At 41.3% G+C, this 19,641-nt stretch overlaps 1 protein-coding gene across 2 annotated transcripts; it reads right to left on the bottom strand.

Annotated features, from left to right (window-relative positions):
- Positions 1 to 629: 629 nt before the first annotated feature.
- si:dkey-91m11.5 (PH_BCR_vertebrate and RhoGAP_Bcr domain-containing protein) lies at positions 630 to 18,484 on the bottom strand. 2 transcript variants are annotated; one of them, XM_046035291.1, is made up of 22 exons: positions 18,251 to 18,484; positions 16,226 to 16,330; positions 15,230 to 15,415; positions 14,043 to 14,150; positions 13,766 to 13,826; positions 13,608 to 13,660; positions 13,377 to 13,517; positions 9,798 to 9,919; positions 9,503 to 9,668; positions 9,137 to 9,256; positions 8,861 to 8,936; positions 8,654 to 8,758; positions 8,471 to 8,545; positions 7,860 to 7,957; positions 7,498 to 7,629; positions 4,516 to 4,575; positions 4,204 to 4,313; positions 3,500 to 3,639; positions 3,165 to 3,299; positions 2,972 to 3,077; positions 2,143 to 2,302; positions 630 to 2,060 (listed from the first exon to the last, which is right to left on the bottom strand). In XM_046035291.1, the coding sequence occupies exons 1-22, from the start codon at positions 18,467 to 18,469 to the stop codon at positions 1,971 to 1,973; spliced, it is 2,568 nt and encodes an 855-aa protein (XP_045891247.1). In that variant the 5' UTR covers positions 18,470 to 18,484; the 3' UTR covers positions 630 to 1,970. The 2 variants fall into 2 exon arrangements, with proteins under 2 accessions (XP_045891247.1, XP_045891248.1); XM_046035292.1 differs by lacking the exons at positions 7,498 to 7,629; positions 7,860 to 7,957; positions 8,471 to 8,545; ... (10 more) ...; positions 16,226 to 16,330; positions 18,251 to 18,484 and adding an exon at positions 5,253 to 5,631.
- Positions 18,485 to 19,641: the final 1,157 nt, after the last annotated feature.

Raw genomic sequence — 19,641 nt, 5'->3', positions numbered from 1 at the left:
CATATTTACCTTTTAATTTACCATTACATTATTGTAAATGTGTGCATCAACACAGTGGTTCTCAAGGGGGTCCTTGAGGGGGTTCCAGGGGGTCCCCAGCTAAAAGTGGAATAATTTATTATCACTATAATTACATTCAAAAGAAACACAATGACAGAATGTGTAACTTTTTTTGGCATTGGGTTTTGAAAGCAAAAATCAGATGGGTGACCCTGGTACAAAATGGGGGTTCGTGGTCTTATTTGTGTCGGATTGGGGGTCCTTGATGTGAAAAGGTTTGAGAACCACTGTATTAACATGTCACGCAGGGAACACACCCAGGTACTGGACCACCAAAGCCCAGACACAGTAAATGTGTAATTCGCTTTTCATTTACATGCTCCTCACTGTCTTCACCAGTCCTACACAGAACCATTTGCATCTCTAGTAGCATACACACTGGACAGGGTAGATGGTCCAATGGTGTACAGGTGTACAACTCGGTATACTGAGCATAGCTACAGTAAAGTAGGGGACTGGGTTTAGCACATATTTATGAAAGAGGACTGAAACATTGGTGAGTCTGGACATAACTGTGTCAGACTGTCAGTCTGAGGATTAATTAAGATAACGAAGAAATGATGCAAGAATAATGTTACCAAGTTTTTATTTACATAAATCATACATACAAGAGCCACTAGTCATTGCTCGTCCTAAGAAATACTAAGAGTTATTGCTTATTTTACATAAATGACACACCTTTAGGGTTATAGTTTGTGCTAACAAGTGTTTGAATACATGTAGTGATTTGGGGGGAAAAAAATATTAACGCAAGCACACAGTGCATTTTCACATGGCTTTGAAAGTAATATTAGGTATGTGGATGATACACCTGTTAATAAACCAGGAGAATTGGTTATGTGTGAATCCCTGTGCTTCAAGGGCTACCTACTAAGGAACATTTGGTATTTCAGATAATCTCCAGGTGCTCTTATATCTACAGCAGTGTGGTTCTGTCCTATATTGGTAGACTACAGAGAAGAAATGCACAAAGCAACACATGTGCATTAGTGAATAAATCAAATCAGTAAGAAGCTAAAAAAAACAATATGGACACAAAACAAAAGACGACTGTGAAATTAAAATTATACACAGCACTGTCTATTCCATGGGAGGAAGAATTAGGCCTCGCCTTTTCCTGGAATGATCTGGCTTTCACGTCTCTGTACCACTTTCAAAAAAAGCACTCTTATCTAAATGAAAGTTGGCTCGGACACCACCAGAAGAACCTGTAAACTGAAGAAAGTCACTATATAAATTGTATAGCACAGATGGCAAAACGCTGCAAATGGATAGGTCAACATGCCTGCACGTTGCTGTGTGTTAACTACAGTTTTCAGTCTCAAACTTACACTAATTCTGTACAAAATTAAGAGTGTGTGTAAACATCAGGGTAACTAAAGTGTTCTACTGGTCATCAGCAGGGAAACATTGGCACAGGTGCGCTTTCAACCAAGTCAAACAAGAAAATAAAAATTCATTTCCATTCATTGATCATCAATCTACAGAAATAAATCTTACAAAATCCAACTACAGCAGAAATCCCCTTCTGTGAATATAAAGCTAATGTATGCACAGTGACAGAACAGGGCAGTGAAAAATATGAAAGTACAGTAAATAATACTTCTTGACAATTAAATTAAAAAAGGAATGATATATTTTGTCCGTACATCATATAGGGTTGTCTTTTACTGACACAGCAGGTAAGCTTGTAAGTAAACAGAACTCATATGCTCATGACACCTCCAACAGAAATGGCTTTGGTCATGATGGCTGTTTCCAGTTTACAACGTGTTAACGGTTCCACCTGGTGGCTAAATCAAGCATCCTCAGAGTAAACCAGCCATGGCCACTAAACAGCATCCGCCTCATTAGGCAGCGGACATTCTGCCTCTGAACAGAACATTTACAGACACTGTTCGATGTTCACGTTATACTTCAGTGGAGAAGAGAAGGCTTTGGCGTTTGCTGTCAGGTGTTGGAATGCTCTCCAGCTGAAGGAAGTAGAGAAGGACTTGCACCTACGGACACAGAACAAGGTGATCAGACCCACACCAAGTAGTCCAAATATCTCTCTAGTCAATATCCTGACACGGGTTTTACCTGAGCCATGACTTCTAGAGACCAGCTGTCGTTCATGGAGATTGGCTGCGAGCTGTTTGAGATTTTGCTGTCTTTTTCAGAGGGCCGAAGCAAAGTGGGGCCAAAAACCGTGGCCAGATTGTGCAAAGACATCTTGTTGATGCTCTCATTTTCAGTCACCCTGTAAGAAAAAAAAAAACTATAGATGCTCACAAAATCCCAAGCCAAACAGTACATCTTTATAAATTCCTTTACCCAACAAGTAAAGGAACTTTGTTACTTTATGTAAATGACAGCATACAAGCTTTTAAGATAGCTTGTGTAACTTTAGCTCAACAGTGACCACTATAGCTACAAGTGACAATGATGGGTGTAATGCTAAATGCTAAAACATTGTGTAACAGAAGAGAAGAGTCATTAAACTCTGAAGTTGAATCTTTTGGTCATACCAGACCAAGTCAGTTTTTAGCATCAAAGCCCCTGTGTGTATTAAATTGAGCAAGTGTGAGATGTATTGCTTTTCATCTATGACAGAAAGAATTTGTTATTTCACACTTGCTGGCATGTATCTGTGTTTGTAAGATTTTCAAATAGTACTATTATAACCACAAATTTCTATTGTTTAGCAGCTACCCTTTACAACTAGTTTAACAACTAATAACATTCAACCTATATACTTATAAGATCCCGAACAGCACATATTTGGTAGTTTTCAATCACCGCTGAACACCCAGCTACATCTACTATAACACATTTGTCTCACCTATCATCGCACTCTAAAAGGATGGCAAAAATGAATAACACGGATCCACAGTTGCTTGAATAATGTGTTCGTTGTGAGGTCTTTTACCGTTTAAGGTGGTCGAGCAAGAAGAGGAAAGTCACCAGATTGGGCTCTGGTAGAGACAGCAACAGGTTGAGCATGCAGCTCTCCTTGGCCACACTGTCAGAGAGAGCTGCAAGGCAAAAGCACATGTGAATGTGCCACTGTCACAAATCACCACTGAGTTTAAGAAAAAATAAGAAAAAAAGTGGGGACTGACCGATGCCTCCAGCAAAGTTGGGGTACAACTCGTCAGTGAAAAGAGGCTCCGGCAGCTCGCGGAAATACAGCTTCAGTGTTCCTGCGATGGCGTTTACGTCCATCTCCCTCATCATTACAGACACGTCCTTGTTGTCTGGTGGCAAATGATACAACAGTCACTAAATACCAAATAATACGAGCTGCCTACTGGGCTTTGAGAAACACATCTGAGCAGAGTATGAGTCAGTCCTGCAGAGCTCTGCGAGAGGTTTCATACAAGTATCTCTTATTTCCTATCTTTGCCACATTTGTCAAATCAATTTTGATAAGAAGTCAAGTTCAAACTGAACTCACTTGAATCAAAGGCGGCCTTCAGCGCCTGGATGTCAGTTGCGACGCCAGACACTCTGTAGATTCCCACCTCCTCCATTCCCCGTCGCTCTATCTCCTCCACACACTGTCTCACAATGAGGGGAACCTTGGAGCGCTCTCGCCTAGTGACAGAAAGTTTCAGAAGAGCTACTTACAAATCAACACGTATAAATGCTATAAACACAAGTGACCATGGATGAAACCAGTGTAGCCCATGTATGCCACCACTGGGGTATTTGTTAGTACTAGTGTTTTTCAAAGCATCTCCCTATTGTTTGCTGCCAGTAGACTAGGTTTTCCTGTAAAATGCTTGTAGAAGGCTAATAGAAGATGCTAATATTGTCTTGACTTCACACATTGTGCTCTAGTATTGATTTGGTTAGGGCCGCTGGTCAATAAGCCAGACATTTTGACATGTCACAGTAGGAGAAGTATAAATGATAAAATGAAGGATAGCTGAATTACATTTAGTTAGTTCAGTTTCAGGGTCCTGATCGGGGCAGAGCTAGACACCCACAGTCATTTCTCTCACAACGCTGCATGATCAACAAATTTAAATTCTGACACTTTGTAAAAAAGGGGCACGTTGTACATGTTGACTCATTGAGTTACATCAAATATAAAAAATGGGCATATTGGCATGCCACACACACACACACACACACACACACAGATCATCAGCTCACTTTGTCACTACGTTGATCTTCACTCCAAAGACGCCGGACTGTTTCCGTGAAGGCATTCGCTTCAGACTGAACTCTCTGCTGGTGAACTTCATCGAAAGCTTCACCTCAATCTGAAACAAGTAAAGAAAACCACTTCATGTCAGCTAGGCTTGTTAATATTTGCTAAAAAGCAGACAATATGGCTACACTAGCACAAGTACAGACGAGTCAGCAAACTGACTCAGTAATGCTAAGCTACTGGTCGTACCGGACCAATAAAATGTGTGTATTAAATTTAGTAATCCTTTATAACTTGTTGGTGAAAACACTTACCCCGTTCATGGTGATGACTGTCCTCTGCCAGTCTTTATTTTGCAATGTCTGAGGATCCAGCTGAAAAAACAAAAAAGACCACTTTTCAGAGTCACATAATTTTTAATGAATTCAGATTCTCCTCAGAATTAAAAACCAGGAAAACAGTTTGCCCATATCAGCTTCAAATGACGTATAAAATATATTAAAATAATAATAATAATAAAATAATTTTTTGTGAACTGCAGTGAGAGTTACGTTTCTGTGTAGGTAAATATGAGTATTACCTGCTCAATTACTTGAATTGCCTCACATAAACATAAAGTCCATATGGCCAGGTAGCGTTAACTGGTGTCACTGATCTATTTCAGTCATCTGACTAATACCACACTGCAAGTGGTCAGGCATGAGTAACGTGATCAGCACTGTGCCTGTCCAACATGGCTGAGATTCTTTCACCCAAGAAACCATCAAATCTCATTCAAATAATCCTTTGTTCAGTGAAAATACATTTTCTTTTACATAATACATAATACAAAAGGATGAAAAACGATAACAGGCAGTACAATGCCGGCATATGAAAGAAACATCCCAGCAGAAATACAACACAGTGCGCAACTCAAACAGGGCTTTAACCATCAGTAGAAAATAAGAGAAAGCAAAAACAAGTTAAATGTTATTATTTAAATATAGTAATTCTCATGGCTTCCTTTACAACAAAACCCATGTTGGTCTGTCCACAGCTCTTTTTCCATTACCTTTGGTCTGAGCAGACTGCTGCAGACTCTGTCCCACAGACGGGCCCCTGTGCGCGGGGGTTTTCTTAGAGCCGTATCTCCCTCTTCTTCTAGGCTGCTGCTGGCCTGATCCACACTCTCCTCCTCATTAGGAGTACTCTCACTCATTCTTTCTGGAATGAGCCTTTCTCAACTCTTAAATCTTACTTCCACTGTCTAATGACAAACAAACAAAGAAACCAGCGCTGTTCCACGGTATTTTCTTAACCACGGCACTAACGAGAGCAGCAGGTCCTTCGTCGCCTTAAAGCATCTTGATGATCTTCACTGATGCGGCTGAGTCTTCACAAAACTTTCTTCTTCACGTCTCGGCATTGTTAGACTCCAAATCCTTTCATTCCAGTGGGAGTCAGAAAAGGAACAAAGCAACGCGGCCTGCCAACCACGCTTGCCTCTGTGTTGTACTTCCCAGATGGATTTGGGGGATTAACTCCTGAGAATCCCCTCCTACCCTCATTATTCACCAACGTGCTCACGCCTGCCGCTGTAAGTAGTGCTGGCTGGTAATCTAGCATCTCAGGTAGCCTAAACAGAATCCTCTCGGGCCAATAACTGATTAGTGCTAGTGACCTTTAACATCAGACATGTCTTCCCCATATCTAAACAATGCTTAAAATCCATGATATAAGCCTTATGTGAACCGTTACCTTTCCCAGAGGCTCTTCTCTCTATTAAAGTCATCTTTTCTTTTCCCACAGAGCAGGTCTTAAGGGCCCGCCTCAGCTAACACACTCTAATTCCCATGTGTATGAAATGGTAATACAGGTTATTTAGTACTATTTATTGAAGGCTGGAGTTTTCTTGAGTATATTAATCATTTTCAAATCACATTGTAACTCAAACATTTTGCTTTTTCATTTTTTACTGTTTGATGTTCATTTCGCAGCTGTCAGCACCTGTAGCCCTGCAGTACATGCTGTGCACAAAGTTGTTATCTTTTTCAAATATTATCTGCCCTCAAAATTGAAATAACTTCTATTCAGTTCATTCAAATTGTGTCATTATCATTCCTTAGACCATAAGCCCAATCAGACAGTTTCCATTCCACTGATGTAGCCATCAACAAAGCAAGCAGAAAGGCCAACCTGACACCACAGGTCATTAAAGTGACCTGACAGATGACCTACAACCAGGCTTCTGAACAACATGGCAAGTATCTGACTCAGGATACAGGCATGCACATGCTCCTTTCCTCTAAGACTCCAGAGTGTTTTGACCCACGTGTCCATCAGGGAAATCCCTTCACTGGCTGATCAAAGAGCTCGCTGTCTCTCTCTCCTCTGTCATAGTCTGGAGTACTGCCAACGGCTACATTTGGTCAACCCAAAATTTAATCCGCCCTGTGTCACAACACCATATCAGGCCCTGAAGTGACAGCAAAGGGCCCCAAAGGGTAGGATTAGCAAAAGAAGGTCCTCTGGTCAACAGTTCAAATAAGCCACCACTGTGGATTTACTGAAATCAATAGAGGGAGCAAGACTCCACATCCGCAAGGATTATTTGTTCTTTCCTGTGGAACTATATACATTTGGGGTCATGCAGAGTCTATATTGATTTCTAGCTATTTTTTAGTTTTTATCTTTTTTAGCTCTTTCAGCTTTGGTGCCATATAGGATACAGTATGATGTATAAGAGGTCCAATGTTCAGAAAAGAATTGGCAAATATTTCATAATATTGTGCCAGGAGTGTTTAAAAGGCAACGTATTTTACTGTTCTGTGATTAGCAGTAAAAGAATAGTTTGACATTTTGGAAAGTACACTTATTATTAATTATAACGTTACAGCCAGAATCTAGAACAGATATAAGATATATAATGCCACACATACACCATAGTGTACTGCAATCTCTTGTTGTTTTAGGTAGTTCAGAAACAGTATTAGCATTTTGCCAAGTGTAAAATGTCCCACTCAGTAATACAGTATCTTGATCGTAATTTTTAATAACCAACTTCAAATAATATTTACAAAAAATGTCTGTTTATGTAAAAAGTTTATATTGTTATAGTATTTTTTTAAACTCTCAAATATTGATATTTGTTGGGATCTTAAAAATCTAGTATTTTTCAGGCTTAAATTGGAAAACTGACACAGCCACAATAATCCAGGTGTGTTAACCCGTAACCCAGGTGTTTCCCTAAAACACACACAATTATTTGTTGAGGCATTTGGAAGCATTTGATCCAGGGTTGTCCTTTTTGGCCATACCTTTATTTGTCCTTTGGCCATGATCTTGTCTGTGATCTCTCCGTCCTCTTTGCTCTGCTTGCTTTTGTTGTAGCACTTCTCATAGCACAGCAGCCTCAGAGTCTGAGAGCCCTCCAGTTCAATCTCAAACTCCTTGAGTAGAAACAGCAAAGGCGTGTTACTGTTGGCTTCGGGCCGATGCACAACAATGTACTTCACTTTTATCCAGTGAACATCCATGGACCTTTTCAAAACTGATATGCTTTAATTTCATACAGTTATGTTTAGGGGACACACAGATCTCTATTGCCTGTTTTTAAAGATACACAGCAGTGGATAGGATCTCACTCAGTCGCTTTCTCCACTGTGATTTGCACTCTCACCTCGTTCCAGCTGGGCTCTGTAGAGTCTCTGTACACACGTGTTTTGGCTTTGTTGACAAAGTAGCCAAAGGAATCCACCTCCAGAGAGCAGTATAGGTCTAGTGGGCAGAAGCAGTTTTAATTGTTGAATCAAAATAAAACTAAAAACTAAAGATTCTTCTGGTTGAGACATGTCCGCATGATGTAATGCATGAGGCCTTTGTTGCTGCAACCACATGCTGGCTCGACCACAACTCTCTCTCTTCAAATGTTCCTGACTCAGTAACTTAAGAAATAGCAAGGAGAAGTGGACTCCCCACTGGGTGAAACATGCCACTGATGATTACTATTGCCTGACTACCTTTAGTGACAAAGAGCACAAAGTAGAGTTTGAGCAGGCAGTGATTTGAGGAAGACATATTTGAGGTGGTTTGTACACAGTGTTCCTGGCTAATCCCCCTTGTTGCCCTGCAGCTGCCCTCCCAGCTGACAGCCGCAGCCCAGACAGAGAGAGAGCGGGCATGTACAACAGATGAGCCTGGACTGAAACAGGATGATGTGACATCATGTGCAACCTCTAGAATTATCACTGAGATGATTTATAATGAAAAACAGCAGAAAAAGCCACTTACTTAAGCTCTGTTTCAGCCCTGATGCAGAGTGGACAATGACATTTAGGAAGCCGTACAAACCAGGAGATTCATCATCTGTGGAGGGTAGCGTTCAGATTATGAGGGTTAAGGTAAAATACAAAACTGCAGGTATATTAAAATGCATATTAAATCCTAAAATGTACAACACAAATTGAACCTTACCTTCCTTATTCATGGTCATTGGGATCGTGTGAACAGTCTGGAGTTTCACGCATGAGTTAGTGAGCATCTGCAGCTCCAGAGAGGTCAGAGAGAAGCTTTTAAAACCTGCCGGACACAGTTAATGGTAAATGCAAGTCACACAAATATGCCATTACAATGGTTATGATAATACTGAGTATCTTAACAGAAGGTGCCAAGAAAACTCACACTTCTTCTGCTGCTCGCGAATGATCTCTCTCCACTCGGCACGCTCATAGTCCGAAGAGATGAGAAATGTGAAGCCCTGGAAGAAATAAAGGGAAAATAAACTGTATTTTTCTGCACCCTCATGGTGTAATGTCACACTTGTCAACAGCAGGGGGCAGCAGAAAGTAAATTACAAAGTGTTTACTGATGGTTCAAGATATTCCAAAAGGATTTCTTTCATCTATCTACCTGAGCACAGTGGCCTTTTTTTGCAGGTTTAAATATCCCCTGACTCACCTTGCCATTTCTGTTGGCCACTCTGAACGCCATGTTGGGTGACATGAGAAGCAGCAGAGACTCTTGTTCTGATAACTTCTTCCTCAGTCGCTCAATCACCTTGGGTCCTTTGGTGGTTCTCTACAGATCATCAGTACCAGGGTTAATATAATTCAGGACATGATGTCTAGACATTTGTTGTAATCACATGTGCTAATCTGTAAGTTCCCCATTTTAGTCTTCAGGCTTCGCTGTCATTATTCTGTTGTTTCTACAGGGCAGTTCCTTCCTCACTAATAAAAGTAATAAATCATAACCTGTATGTTGAACTGTTTTCCTTGTATTCTGTGTTGGCGAGGTGTGCGTTTACAATCTGTGTACCCTAACCTTCTCTCTTTGGATCTCGTTCTTGATCTGGGAGATTTTGATCTTCATGGCATCAATCTCCTCATCCTGGACCAGAGGGATGGGGGTGGACTCACAGTCCTCGATGGTCTGGAAGGTCAGGTCAGCCAGTGGGATGTACCACTTACAGTCATACTGTTGCCCTTTCCTGTTGGAGGACAAGTTGTGTGTATAATGATTGTTTAAAACTTCCCAATTATAACCTTTATCTCACTGTGGATCTTCCGGGTCACAGCCTGCATCTCTAACCTCGGACTGGACGCCCACTCAAACTCACCCTGCAGCCTGTTTCTTCAGCTTGGTGCAGAGCAGCAGGTCGGTGAAGAGGAAGACGTGACGAAGTTTCCTGGAACCTTCAACCAGCTCCACCATGAAGCGATCCCTCAGCAGCTGGCGGTTCTGCCAACGGGAAACAAGAAATCACGTCATTACACACACAGAATATAACTCATTTGTCTTAAATGCACCCTCAATAATCTTATTTTATTTATTTTCTTCTAAATTTGAGTGAGAATTAAGGTGCTGTTACGCTGGTACACCAACAGCAAATAACTGCTATACTAAGAACTGATGATAATATCAATTTTATGGTTTACACGGACACTCAGCTTGAAATGGTTTAATTTGGGGTTCACAAACAATGCTTGTACTTATAGTACAGCCTGCGGTGTTGCAGTTGGATGAATGCTACCCAACCTCATAGCAGAAGTAAACAAAATAACATAACAATAAATCATTTGTGATGTGACCAAACCAAGGCAGTAAGTGTATGCAGTATGTTTCTTCACCCACCAGCAGATATAATGATGCACTGATGATCTCTGAACTGTAGAGGCATAACGATTTGGTCCCTCACGATGAGCTTTGGTGATCCCATGACTTTTCATCTTGCACCATCATCAGGTCAACATCTTAATTTGTCCAGGACTTTGGTTTATGACCAGTTACTTGGAAAACTAATGTCATTGCCATCACTGTATATTGTGCTACGCTAAGATGGTTAACATTGTCAATGTGAGCATGTTAGCATCCTCACCAAAGCATTTAGCTCAGATCACCATTGTGCACCAAGTACAACCTAACAGAGCCGCTAGCTTGGCTGTAGATTTTTGTGTTATCGATCAATTTGCACAGTATGTTTAGCAACTTTTCTCAAATAATGGTGAGCATTATACCTGCTTAACATCAGCATGTTATCATGTGAACATGTTAGCATCCTTACATTAGCATTTTGATCAAAGCACTGCCGTCTATAAGTACAGTGTAATAGAAAGGCTAGACTGCTGTTTCCCAGTGCCATACCGCATACTGATTCTAAGTAAGTTGCGAGTGTGTAGCGTGTTCACACTGGAAAGGTTCAGTATACTCGAATGCAGCTGTTGATGGACACTATTCTCCCACAATGCAATGCACAAAGGAATTTGAAAACAAATCATTTGTATATTAATTTTAAGAAAACATGTTTGAGTTTAAAGTTTAAATTACACTGACATATGAAAACTGAAGTTTGAATGACAACCAATGTCTCAGGTATTGTATCACTTGGTATAAAATTCTCAAGTATGTTATTTTTGTATCCTAACTGCTAAAAAAGTATAGTCTGACAATTAGTATATGGTACATATTGTGAAGACTTAGTAATGTTTCTTGTTTTAATCACAAATCTTAACCTAATCCTCGTTCATCCGTCCAGCCTGAGGTTGGTGGATGTGATGGCACGAGCTCTTCCTGCAGCAGCGTGCATCTAAATTCCCTTTCTACCTTTGGACCTCTGGGCCGAGGCTGTTTACAGTGACACTGCCCATGTGAGACTTTGCCATCCCACACCAACCACAGCTCAACAAAAACAAGGAAATCACTGTGGCAGGGTTTTCCTATTCTGTTCTCTGGATACTCCAGTCCAGTGCTGGCTGGTTGCAGGCGTTTTGGCAAGGTCCTCAAACAAGTTCAGTATTGTCCTGGTTTCGAAAAACGGTGACATCCGCTTATTGTTTTGTGACACAAACGTGACCACAAATAGTCAATAATCCAATGGAAAAACAAGAGAGCTGGAACTGCACAGTGCTCACACCCTCCTGACACTGGAATCTGCTCCAGTTTTTTTTATGTACTATAATGAGACGTTGAGCCGCGAGGCATGTACAAGAGGTGAAGCTAACCAAACTCATGGGTTTAAATGGTCATAGTAATTACAGGCAGTCATGGTGCAAAACATCAACACTGGGTGCAAATTTAGTAGAGAGCTGATCGTGTACAACAACAACAATAACAACAACAACTGGTATTTTCAACTGATTGTCATGTGCTGGCTTTTTATCTGTCAATCTCCTTGTGGTTTTTCAGACTTCCTAGACAATATACAGAAGACTGTTCCCAAGAACTTTCTTTGATTTAATATCCCACCCTGTTCCCAGGAAAAAACAGGAAGTTCTCAGTCAGTTCATCTGAATAAGAACCCTGAGATGTGTGGTGTGTGGGGGGGCCGAGGGGTCAGGAAACACGGGTACGTCAGTACACACCCAGTGCAGAAGGCTGGTTAGGAGTGCTGCAGGTCATTTCTGGGAAGCAGAGTTGACACTGCGACAGGGAAGGATGGGAGTGAGCGCGGCGGTAATTGACAGGTTTTCCTGGTTTGCAACAGAGAGACCGCTTGCCTCCAGTGTTTGCACTGCTTTGTCACAAGCTTCCTCTACACTTCACTTCCTTCACAACTAAAGCAGACAGGCTGAGATGAGTCAGCAACAACCTGACTCACCCTCTGTGTTTATTGTAGCTTCCAGACACCTTGTGCTCTGAGCTTTTTACCGTCAACAGTCAAGATATGACGATAAGTACAGGGGCACATAGAATCCTCAATTCCACAATGCTGCTGTTTAAGTCAGAAAATCAAATAAGCCAAAGTGTTGTACAATACTGTACAGTATGTTCATTTAACAAACGTTAAGTCCATATAATCAAGTGTTCTGTCAATCAGGAACTTTAGCAACACAGTAGCCCGATTCCCTTTAGGTTTTACCCATGCATGACAATGTCAGGCTGTCAGTCGATCCACCTCTTTGGTTCAGACTGACATATCTAACAACTATTGGATGGATTGATATGCAATTTTTCACATACATTCTCCTCAGGAGCATCTGTCATAACTTTGGTCATCCTTTTACTTTTCATCTAATGCCATCATCAGGTGAAATTTATGTATTTACCAGTGGCGTTCACATCAGCCTCAGCTTTCCTTCATCATTATCAAACCTGCTAACATCAGCATGTTAGCATTCTCATTGTGATATTAGAATTTAGCTCAAAGGACCGCTCTTGTTAAGTTTTGCGTTTTCAGTCATTTCGAAAGATACTTTAGTGCTACTAATATTGCATACTTGTGAAAAAACAAGCTCAATTCTCCTCAGTGCTCCTAGACGCTATAGAGATGGAAGACCACCAAAAATGGGTGTCAGGCCTCATCGCTTTGTCACCACACCATATAAACCACAGAACTTGTCCTTGGCAAAATGAAAAAGTGCTCCACAAAGGGAAAAAGCTGTAACTATTCTTCATCTGTATTTCTCTTCCAACCAGACCGTTGCTGAATATTAACAGCAATAACAACAACAACCTGGCCTTCATTCAGGAAAACAGAATTGACAGAATGTATTTTGGTGAATAAACAGCAAAGCCAGAGTCAGTCATGTTTTTGTCTCACTTAAAGAAGCTGAAACTTGTTGATTTATCTACCAAAACCACATTTTATTTGCAATTGGATTTCAGCGGGCCTGAGCACACTTGTTTGAAAAAAGTGTTTAGTCACAAAGTCATTAGTATAACACTGAGCCGATGCAGTGACTCAGCTTTCCACACTGACCTCTCCCTTCTTAACGGTCATGGACTGTCTACGCGGGGTGATTTCTTCATTAATACTGGACAGGAAGTTCTGAGAGATGCGCAGGGCGTCCTGTAACAACGGATAGTCCGGGTGGCTGGAGGGCGTGTGCTTCAGGAGGTCCTAGAATAAGAAACGATTGACAAATTCAATCATCCTCTTTATGCAGACAAGACGTTGCTACGGATTTGTGTTAGATGCAGAATGACTTACATGCAGAACGAGTGTGCTGCGAGTCACTCTGTCCACGGGTTTGTAGAGAAGAGCTGTGGAGGAGGAAGAATCAGCTCAACAGGCCGAGTCACAGCTCAACTACTTATAGCAATATTGATTAATGTGGAGGCTGGCCATTCATTTCACTCAGTACTCACTTTCCAGTGAATTTTTGGCCAACTGGTCTTTGCAGTCCTTTGTGCTTTTGACCTTGAGATTCTGGCAGGAAGATAACACCGGAGGGAATAGTGAGAAAAAATACCCCCATTAAATCGCAACTGCCCCACAGCGCAATTAAAACAATCAGCACTACTGTAAAGAGCTGCGTGGCTCTACACACAGTGAGGACTGCTGAAAACCGCCCTGTCATCACTTGTCCGGGACAGCTGTACAACATCAAAAACCTGTCCTGCTGTGCATAGCGTGATTACATACCTCAGATATCTCTGCAAACTGAGCATTGGCCTGGCAGCACTTGTCTGCCGTCTCCACAGCAACCTTATAGTTATCCACAAAGGCCCGGTACACTCCGAGCTGGCTGGCCTACAGCGCACAAGGAGAGTACAGATTAGATCTACTCTGTAACACAGAAGATAGATGTTACTTACTCGATGTTGTCTGTGATTTCCACTGCGTGCTTTGCAGTGTCACCGTATTCTATGCTCAGGCTTGAGTTGGCATAACAGTATTACAGGGGAAACTGATACAACTCAATATTTTCTCACATGTCTAGATATAAATCCATGTATGTATGTGTGTGTTTTTCATCCAACAGCAAACACTGAGGTAGCTCTTATTCAGCGACCTCCTATAGCGTTTTGTTCTCCTTTACTGCCTGTAATGTGGTGAAGTGAGCCTTTTATCTGGCCGGGAGATGACTCCAGGCAGTCTACTCACATGTGCACTGCAATATCCACTGAGCATTACAAACAGCCTCCCACCTTTTCCCCTGAAAGTCTCCCCTCTTTTAACTATCATTAATGATCAAGGCATGACATTTAAGGAGTGCTATAATTAGTTTCTGAAAGTTACTGACTTGACGAATGGTGGTCTGTTTGATCAGAAACCAACATACAATTTAATGCTGTGAGGTTTCATGTTATTTAATGTTTGGTCTTTTTATCCAAAGAAGGGTTTAAATCAGCTGAAGGGATTGCCATACTGTACACAACTATGTGTAATAAATTAACACCCAAACTGTAAAAACACATGTGTTCAAAGTTAAAATGATCGCAATATTTCACTCATTTAAGCTCATCAGATACTTCCACTGCTCTCAGATTTCCTTGTTTACTCTATTGGCTGATGATGTTCTGCTGCATTCAAGATGTCATTAGTGGAGAAACAGGTTTTTGTTGCTCTGAAACATTGTCATGACATGTTATCCTCTAAAATTATGTCTTTAAATATTAACCATAAAAAAACTAGAGTTGGGTTGATAAAATTTGTGTTAATGTGATTTAAACAAATGGAACATTAATGGATTACCTGGTGTACTTGTGTTAACACACTTATTCATGACAGCAGAGATAACGTCAACAAACACTTCTTCACATACTCGTCTTGAACATTTTTGTTTCCTTGGTTGTCTTACTGAAGCAACAAAAATATCATCACCATACCAGTTTCTGGAAGAGGTCCCCCACACACTGCTGGTGGCCCCAGTCCTGGACTCGGGGCAGAAGAGCATCATAGAAGTCCTTGTGGATCTCATGAAGCTCTGGAACTTTGAAGAAGATGGTCTCTATTTGCTGGATGCTCAGCATCGGTTGGGAAGTTGTGGCTGCGGCCCTCAGAGGCTTCATGGGCTGGATAAATGATCACAGTCCATATGAACAGTTACTGAATGTACTGTATGAAAAAATAACCAATAAGTAATTCAGGCTTATCTTCAACAGAAAACATGTGCCAGTGAGATGAAATAATAGCACAGTTTAAATTCTATTGCCACAAACACAACAAGGGTCAAAAGACACTGCTGAAACAAGCTAAACTTCCTTAAAAACAAGTACAATGGTCTCACCCCTTAAGAAGATTATTTTGTATTATTTATTATATTTGTGTGTGCGCGTAACAAGTGAAAGCCAGGCTTAACTCTCTAGGAGCAGCGGCCACTGTGATCACAAGCAGCAATTAATAAAATGGTAAATGTTAAAATATAGTATATAGTAACATTAGCTAACATAAGTTACCCCTTCAGACTCTGTCAGCGTGTGTTTTATCACTTAAGTTATGAATTAAGCTTTCATTTGCAAGAGGAAGTGTTATTCTACAAGTAAGTTAGCTAACATTAGCCACCATAAGCTACTGGTCATATAAGACAAAGTAATGCTAAGGTAGCAAACCCCCCGAATGGAATAAATTGTGTGATGTGTTCCTTAGGATTTCAACTTTTCATATGTAAGTGAAAAAATGTGTTATCTTTTCTTGCAGAAGTTAAAGTATTGCTTTAAAAGGAAATACAACACAAAACCTTTAAGAAAAGTACATACAGAACAGAAAAATACATAAGATGCTAGCTGAAGCTAGCATTTTTTTGTAAACTAATTTTAATCATAGCTTTTTGTCTAGAGAATTGCACCCAACTCAGGAAATTATTTTGTGTGGGTTACACATACTATCAGTAGGGCCTCCAGGTGGCTAAGGTAGGTCTCCTCACTGGCCAGGATTCCTGAAAGGACCCACTTTCTCATCTCCAGCCCCTTCTCCTGGTCCAGCTCCACCTGATACAAACATGGTGGAGAGAGAAAACAATGAAGGAATTACATTCATTCACATTTAATAAACCACCAAGACACCTCTGCTAGCCCCCGCCAGCACATACTGTTGTTGTGGGATTAGGGACAGACCAGATTTGATTAAACTCTGTAGGAGTTTTGCATTCCAAGAGGCCTGCACCCGAGACTCCTAGCATCTTAAGGAAGACAAATGTGTTTTAGTCCAGGAGTTGTTATTCCAAACAGGTCATCAGTCATCATCAGTCATCCTGGTGCAGACTAAAATGTCAGTCAGAAACTCATTGGAGCATTGAGAAGTGCTGTTTCAAGCTCTGCAATTATATTAGCTAGATTTTTTTTACTGTATGCTAAGAGAGCCCCCCCCCAACGAATGATTTAAGCATTGAAGATCACCAAGTGTAACATCACAGGATAGGAATACCATAGCATGGACAGGAACAGAGCAGAGGGGGAGGGGAGCTGGTTCTCTTTTTAACATCTGTTCGCCCACAGTGCGTTTGCTAAGCATGTATGGTGTTTTTCAGAAATGCCCTGCTTCATACTGAAAAGCACTCCCATCTGGGAGCTGTATGGTCAACTCTGTGTATGTCATTGTTGGCTTCTGGATTCCTCAGCTGACTGGCTGAAGGGCACTTCTTCTGTAGTTTTCTAAAGGGTACTCCACTGATTTTACACATGAAGTTCAGTTTACTCGACACAGACAGTGCTTCTCAGCCTGTTAAAACAGTTGTAAAATGCCTTCTGTGGCGCCGGAGGAGCTTTCCAAAGACTGACAAAATAACCCTGATGATGTCTTGTGTTGCAGATTGCGGATAGAGGCTACAAAGTTGTTACAGAGAGCCTGTGTTACAAAATAATGGCAGAGAGTTGGAAAGCTGTAGGCATTTATGCAGGCAGGATCTCGCGACAGATGATATCAAGATGCATAATGGGAAATGTAGGATCCTGTGTTTTTGAAGCTTTCCCCTTCCTAGGAACTAAAAGTAAAAATATCAGTTCTCTGTGGCTTTGACTTTGACCATTCTTTTTTTCAATCTGTCTCTCGCAAGTTTCCAAACTTTGCAGAAGTGTAATACTAAATCACCGGAGTGTCCGTTTACTCCTTTAAATACTCCATTTTAATTATTTGCTCTGCTTTGCACATAATGTGCTTGACCAGGATGATGATTCAACATCTAGTCACATGTGAGCCTCTTTAAAATAGAAGCAAATACTAGTATATAAATATACTAAATGAAGGGGATATATTATTTTTGTGAAATCGATACACTTGGACTGGCATTACAAAATTAATTTTGAAAGAATAGTGTAGTTACTAAATAATCTGAACAACTGCTGATAAAACTGGCAGCCAGTACATGACATGTGACATTGCTGGACTCTGGTCAGATTTTGCAGGAGATCTAGTGGTTTGTTTAATAGCACAATACATGAAGGGGAAGCTGTGTAAACCAACAAAAAACAGAATATGAGAGTGTCTCCTGTATATTTTTCACTTGTATGCACATGCAGCACCACCACACAGGAGTGGAATAACAAGAAACAATATCATCTTTGCAACAGGAACAACAAGGTTTATAAGAAACTAATAAATGATCTGCCTTTGTTTTATAAGTTGAGGAAGAATGTTGGGGTTGATTTTACACCAACACACAGACAGTAGAAAAAGCAATGCCAGGCATTGTAATAGCAACTTTTCATCACAGAATGAGAAGCCACGGTTGCTAAAAGTGTTGGATGGTGCGTGGAGAGAGGACAGTGAAGGACAATGCAGTGGGGCCAGAGAACAACAGCAGACAGCCAGAGGAAGGAGGAGGAGAAAGCAGCAACAGCAGCAGCACTGCCAGCTGAGAGACACAGTTAACGTGTTAGACATGTTGGTGGGAGTTGACCCAGTAACATTACCGACAACGTGGACTCCAGAGAGCAGGAGGACTGGGTGTCTCGGCTGCTCCGGCTCTTAGAGTGGAGTCGTGGTGAGGACGACGGAGATCCAGTAAAGGATAGAGGGTGGTGGCGTGGCTGGTTCTCTTCTGAGTGCTCCAGGTCATAGCCATATGACGGAGGGGTTTCATTATAGGGAGCCTCTGTGAGAAACAAAGGACAGTAGTCACATGGTGTCATTAAACTGTTAAGGCATGTAGTAAACACAGAGAATGCAGCAAACTGAAACATCATTTTCCGTTGGTATTCTAATACTGGGTCAACGGAGATTAAAGGGGGCGGGGCTAACAAAGCTAGGTAAAAACTGAGGAAGTTGTTAAGATGCCAGAGCATGGATCCAGTATATGTTATCATTTTAAGCCTAGGACAGACACACTAACAGAAACCTCCTGTAAAATAAAACGAGATCCAATTGAAGAAGCATGTAATACATGCTACCACTGTGTAGATTATTTAAGAGGTCATATTATGCTTTTCTACCACTTTGCTGTGACGTCACAGCAAAATGCGCGTCGTAATGCTCGCCTAGCGGCTAGTCCAACACGCCCTCAAATACACTGGTGGAAAAACACACTGAGCTGCAGCACATAGTGACAAGAGGTCCGCCTGCTGCCTCTCCTCTCCCTTCCAAACACTAGCTAACCTCCAGGCAGCAATGGACATAAAGTTGTTACTGTGATGTGGAGACAGAGCTCAGTTATAACTTTATGGACAGATAAAGTCCTCTCTGAAACTCTTGCTCCAGTCAATGTTGCATAGCTGGTAAGTGGAACATATACAGCTGAACCGAAGCCGTGTTTACCGGCTTCTCAAGACCCGCCCTACTCTGCTTCTGATTGGCTAGTAGTCCTTAACTAGGAACTGCGCATGTGCAACTCCCAACAAAGATCTTGTAGAGGTAAGATGCATCACTCCATAGCTAAAACAGAGCGGTCAACACACTGGGGCTGCAGGCTGTAGCTCAGGGGGCATGGCGTGAGCGAGGGAATGAGTGGTGTGGAGTGAGCGTGGTTCTCGGTGTAGGTCAAAGTTCATCTGACTAGAAGGCGGGATTTAAAGAAGGAGACAATAACATAAAATAATGGCGCAGCAGAAGCAGCAGGTAGGTAATCACAGCCCAGTGCAGCAAAAGTTGAACTTTTAATGGACAATTTTTTTGTTTTATGGTTAACCAACCCCGCAGGTCCCCTTTAGTTCTACGAAGCATTTTAACGTCTTCCAGCTCATTGTTTTGATTTCATTCCCCCCAACTTTAGTGTTTTAGTTCAGCCTCACTACTCTAATCAATCTAGTTTCCAGTCACAGCAGGCATCTGTTTTTAGTGAAAAAGCTCACATAAATCCAGTGTACAC

The sequence above is a fragment of the Micropterus dolomieu genome, linkage group LG21 (genome assembly GCF_021292245.1).
Source record: "Micropterus dolomieu isolate WLL.071019.BEF.003 ecotype Adirondacks linkage group LG21, ASM2129224v1, whole genome shotgun sequence".
NCBI classification, from domain to species: domain Eukaryota; kingdom Metazoa; phylum Chordata; class Actinopteri; order Centrarchiformes; family Centrarchidae; genus Micropterus; species Micropterus dolomieu.
Note: the sequence above shows the minus strand (reverse complement) of the source record. Positions and strands in the feature narration are given on the sequence as shown.

Coding starts and splice junctions, on each gene's coding strand:
- si:dkey-91m11.5 (XM_046035291.1), bottom strand. CDS start 18,469: ATGACACCATGTGACTACTGTCCTTTGTTTCTCACAGAGGCTCCCTAT. Junction 9,920..13,376: donor TGACCGTTAAGAAGGGAGAG/GTCAGTGTGGAA, acceptor TCCCGTTGGCAG/AACCGCCAGCTGCTGAGGGA. Junction 7,630..7,859: donor CAGAGCCCAGCTGGAACGAG/GTGAGAGTGCAA, acceptor TTTCTACTCAAG/GAGTTTGAGATTGAACTGGA.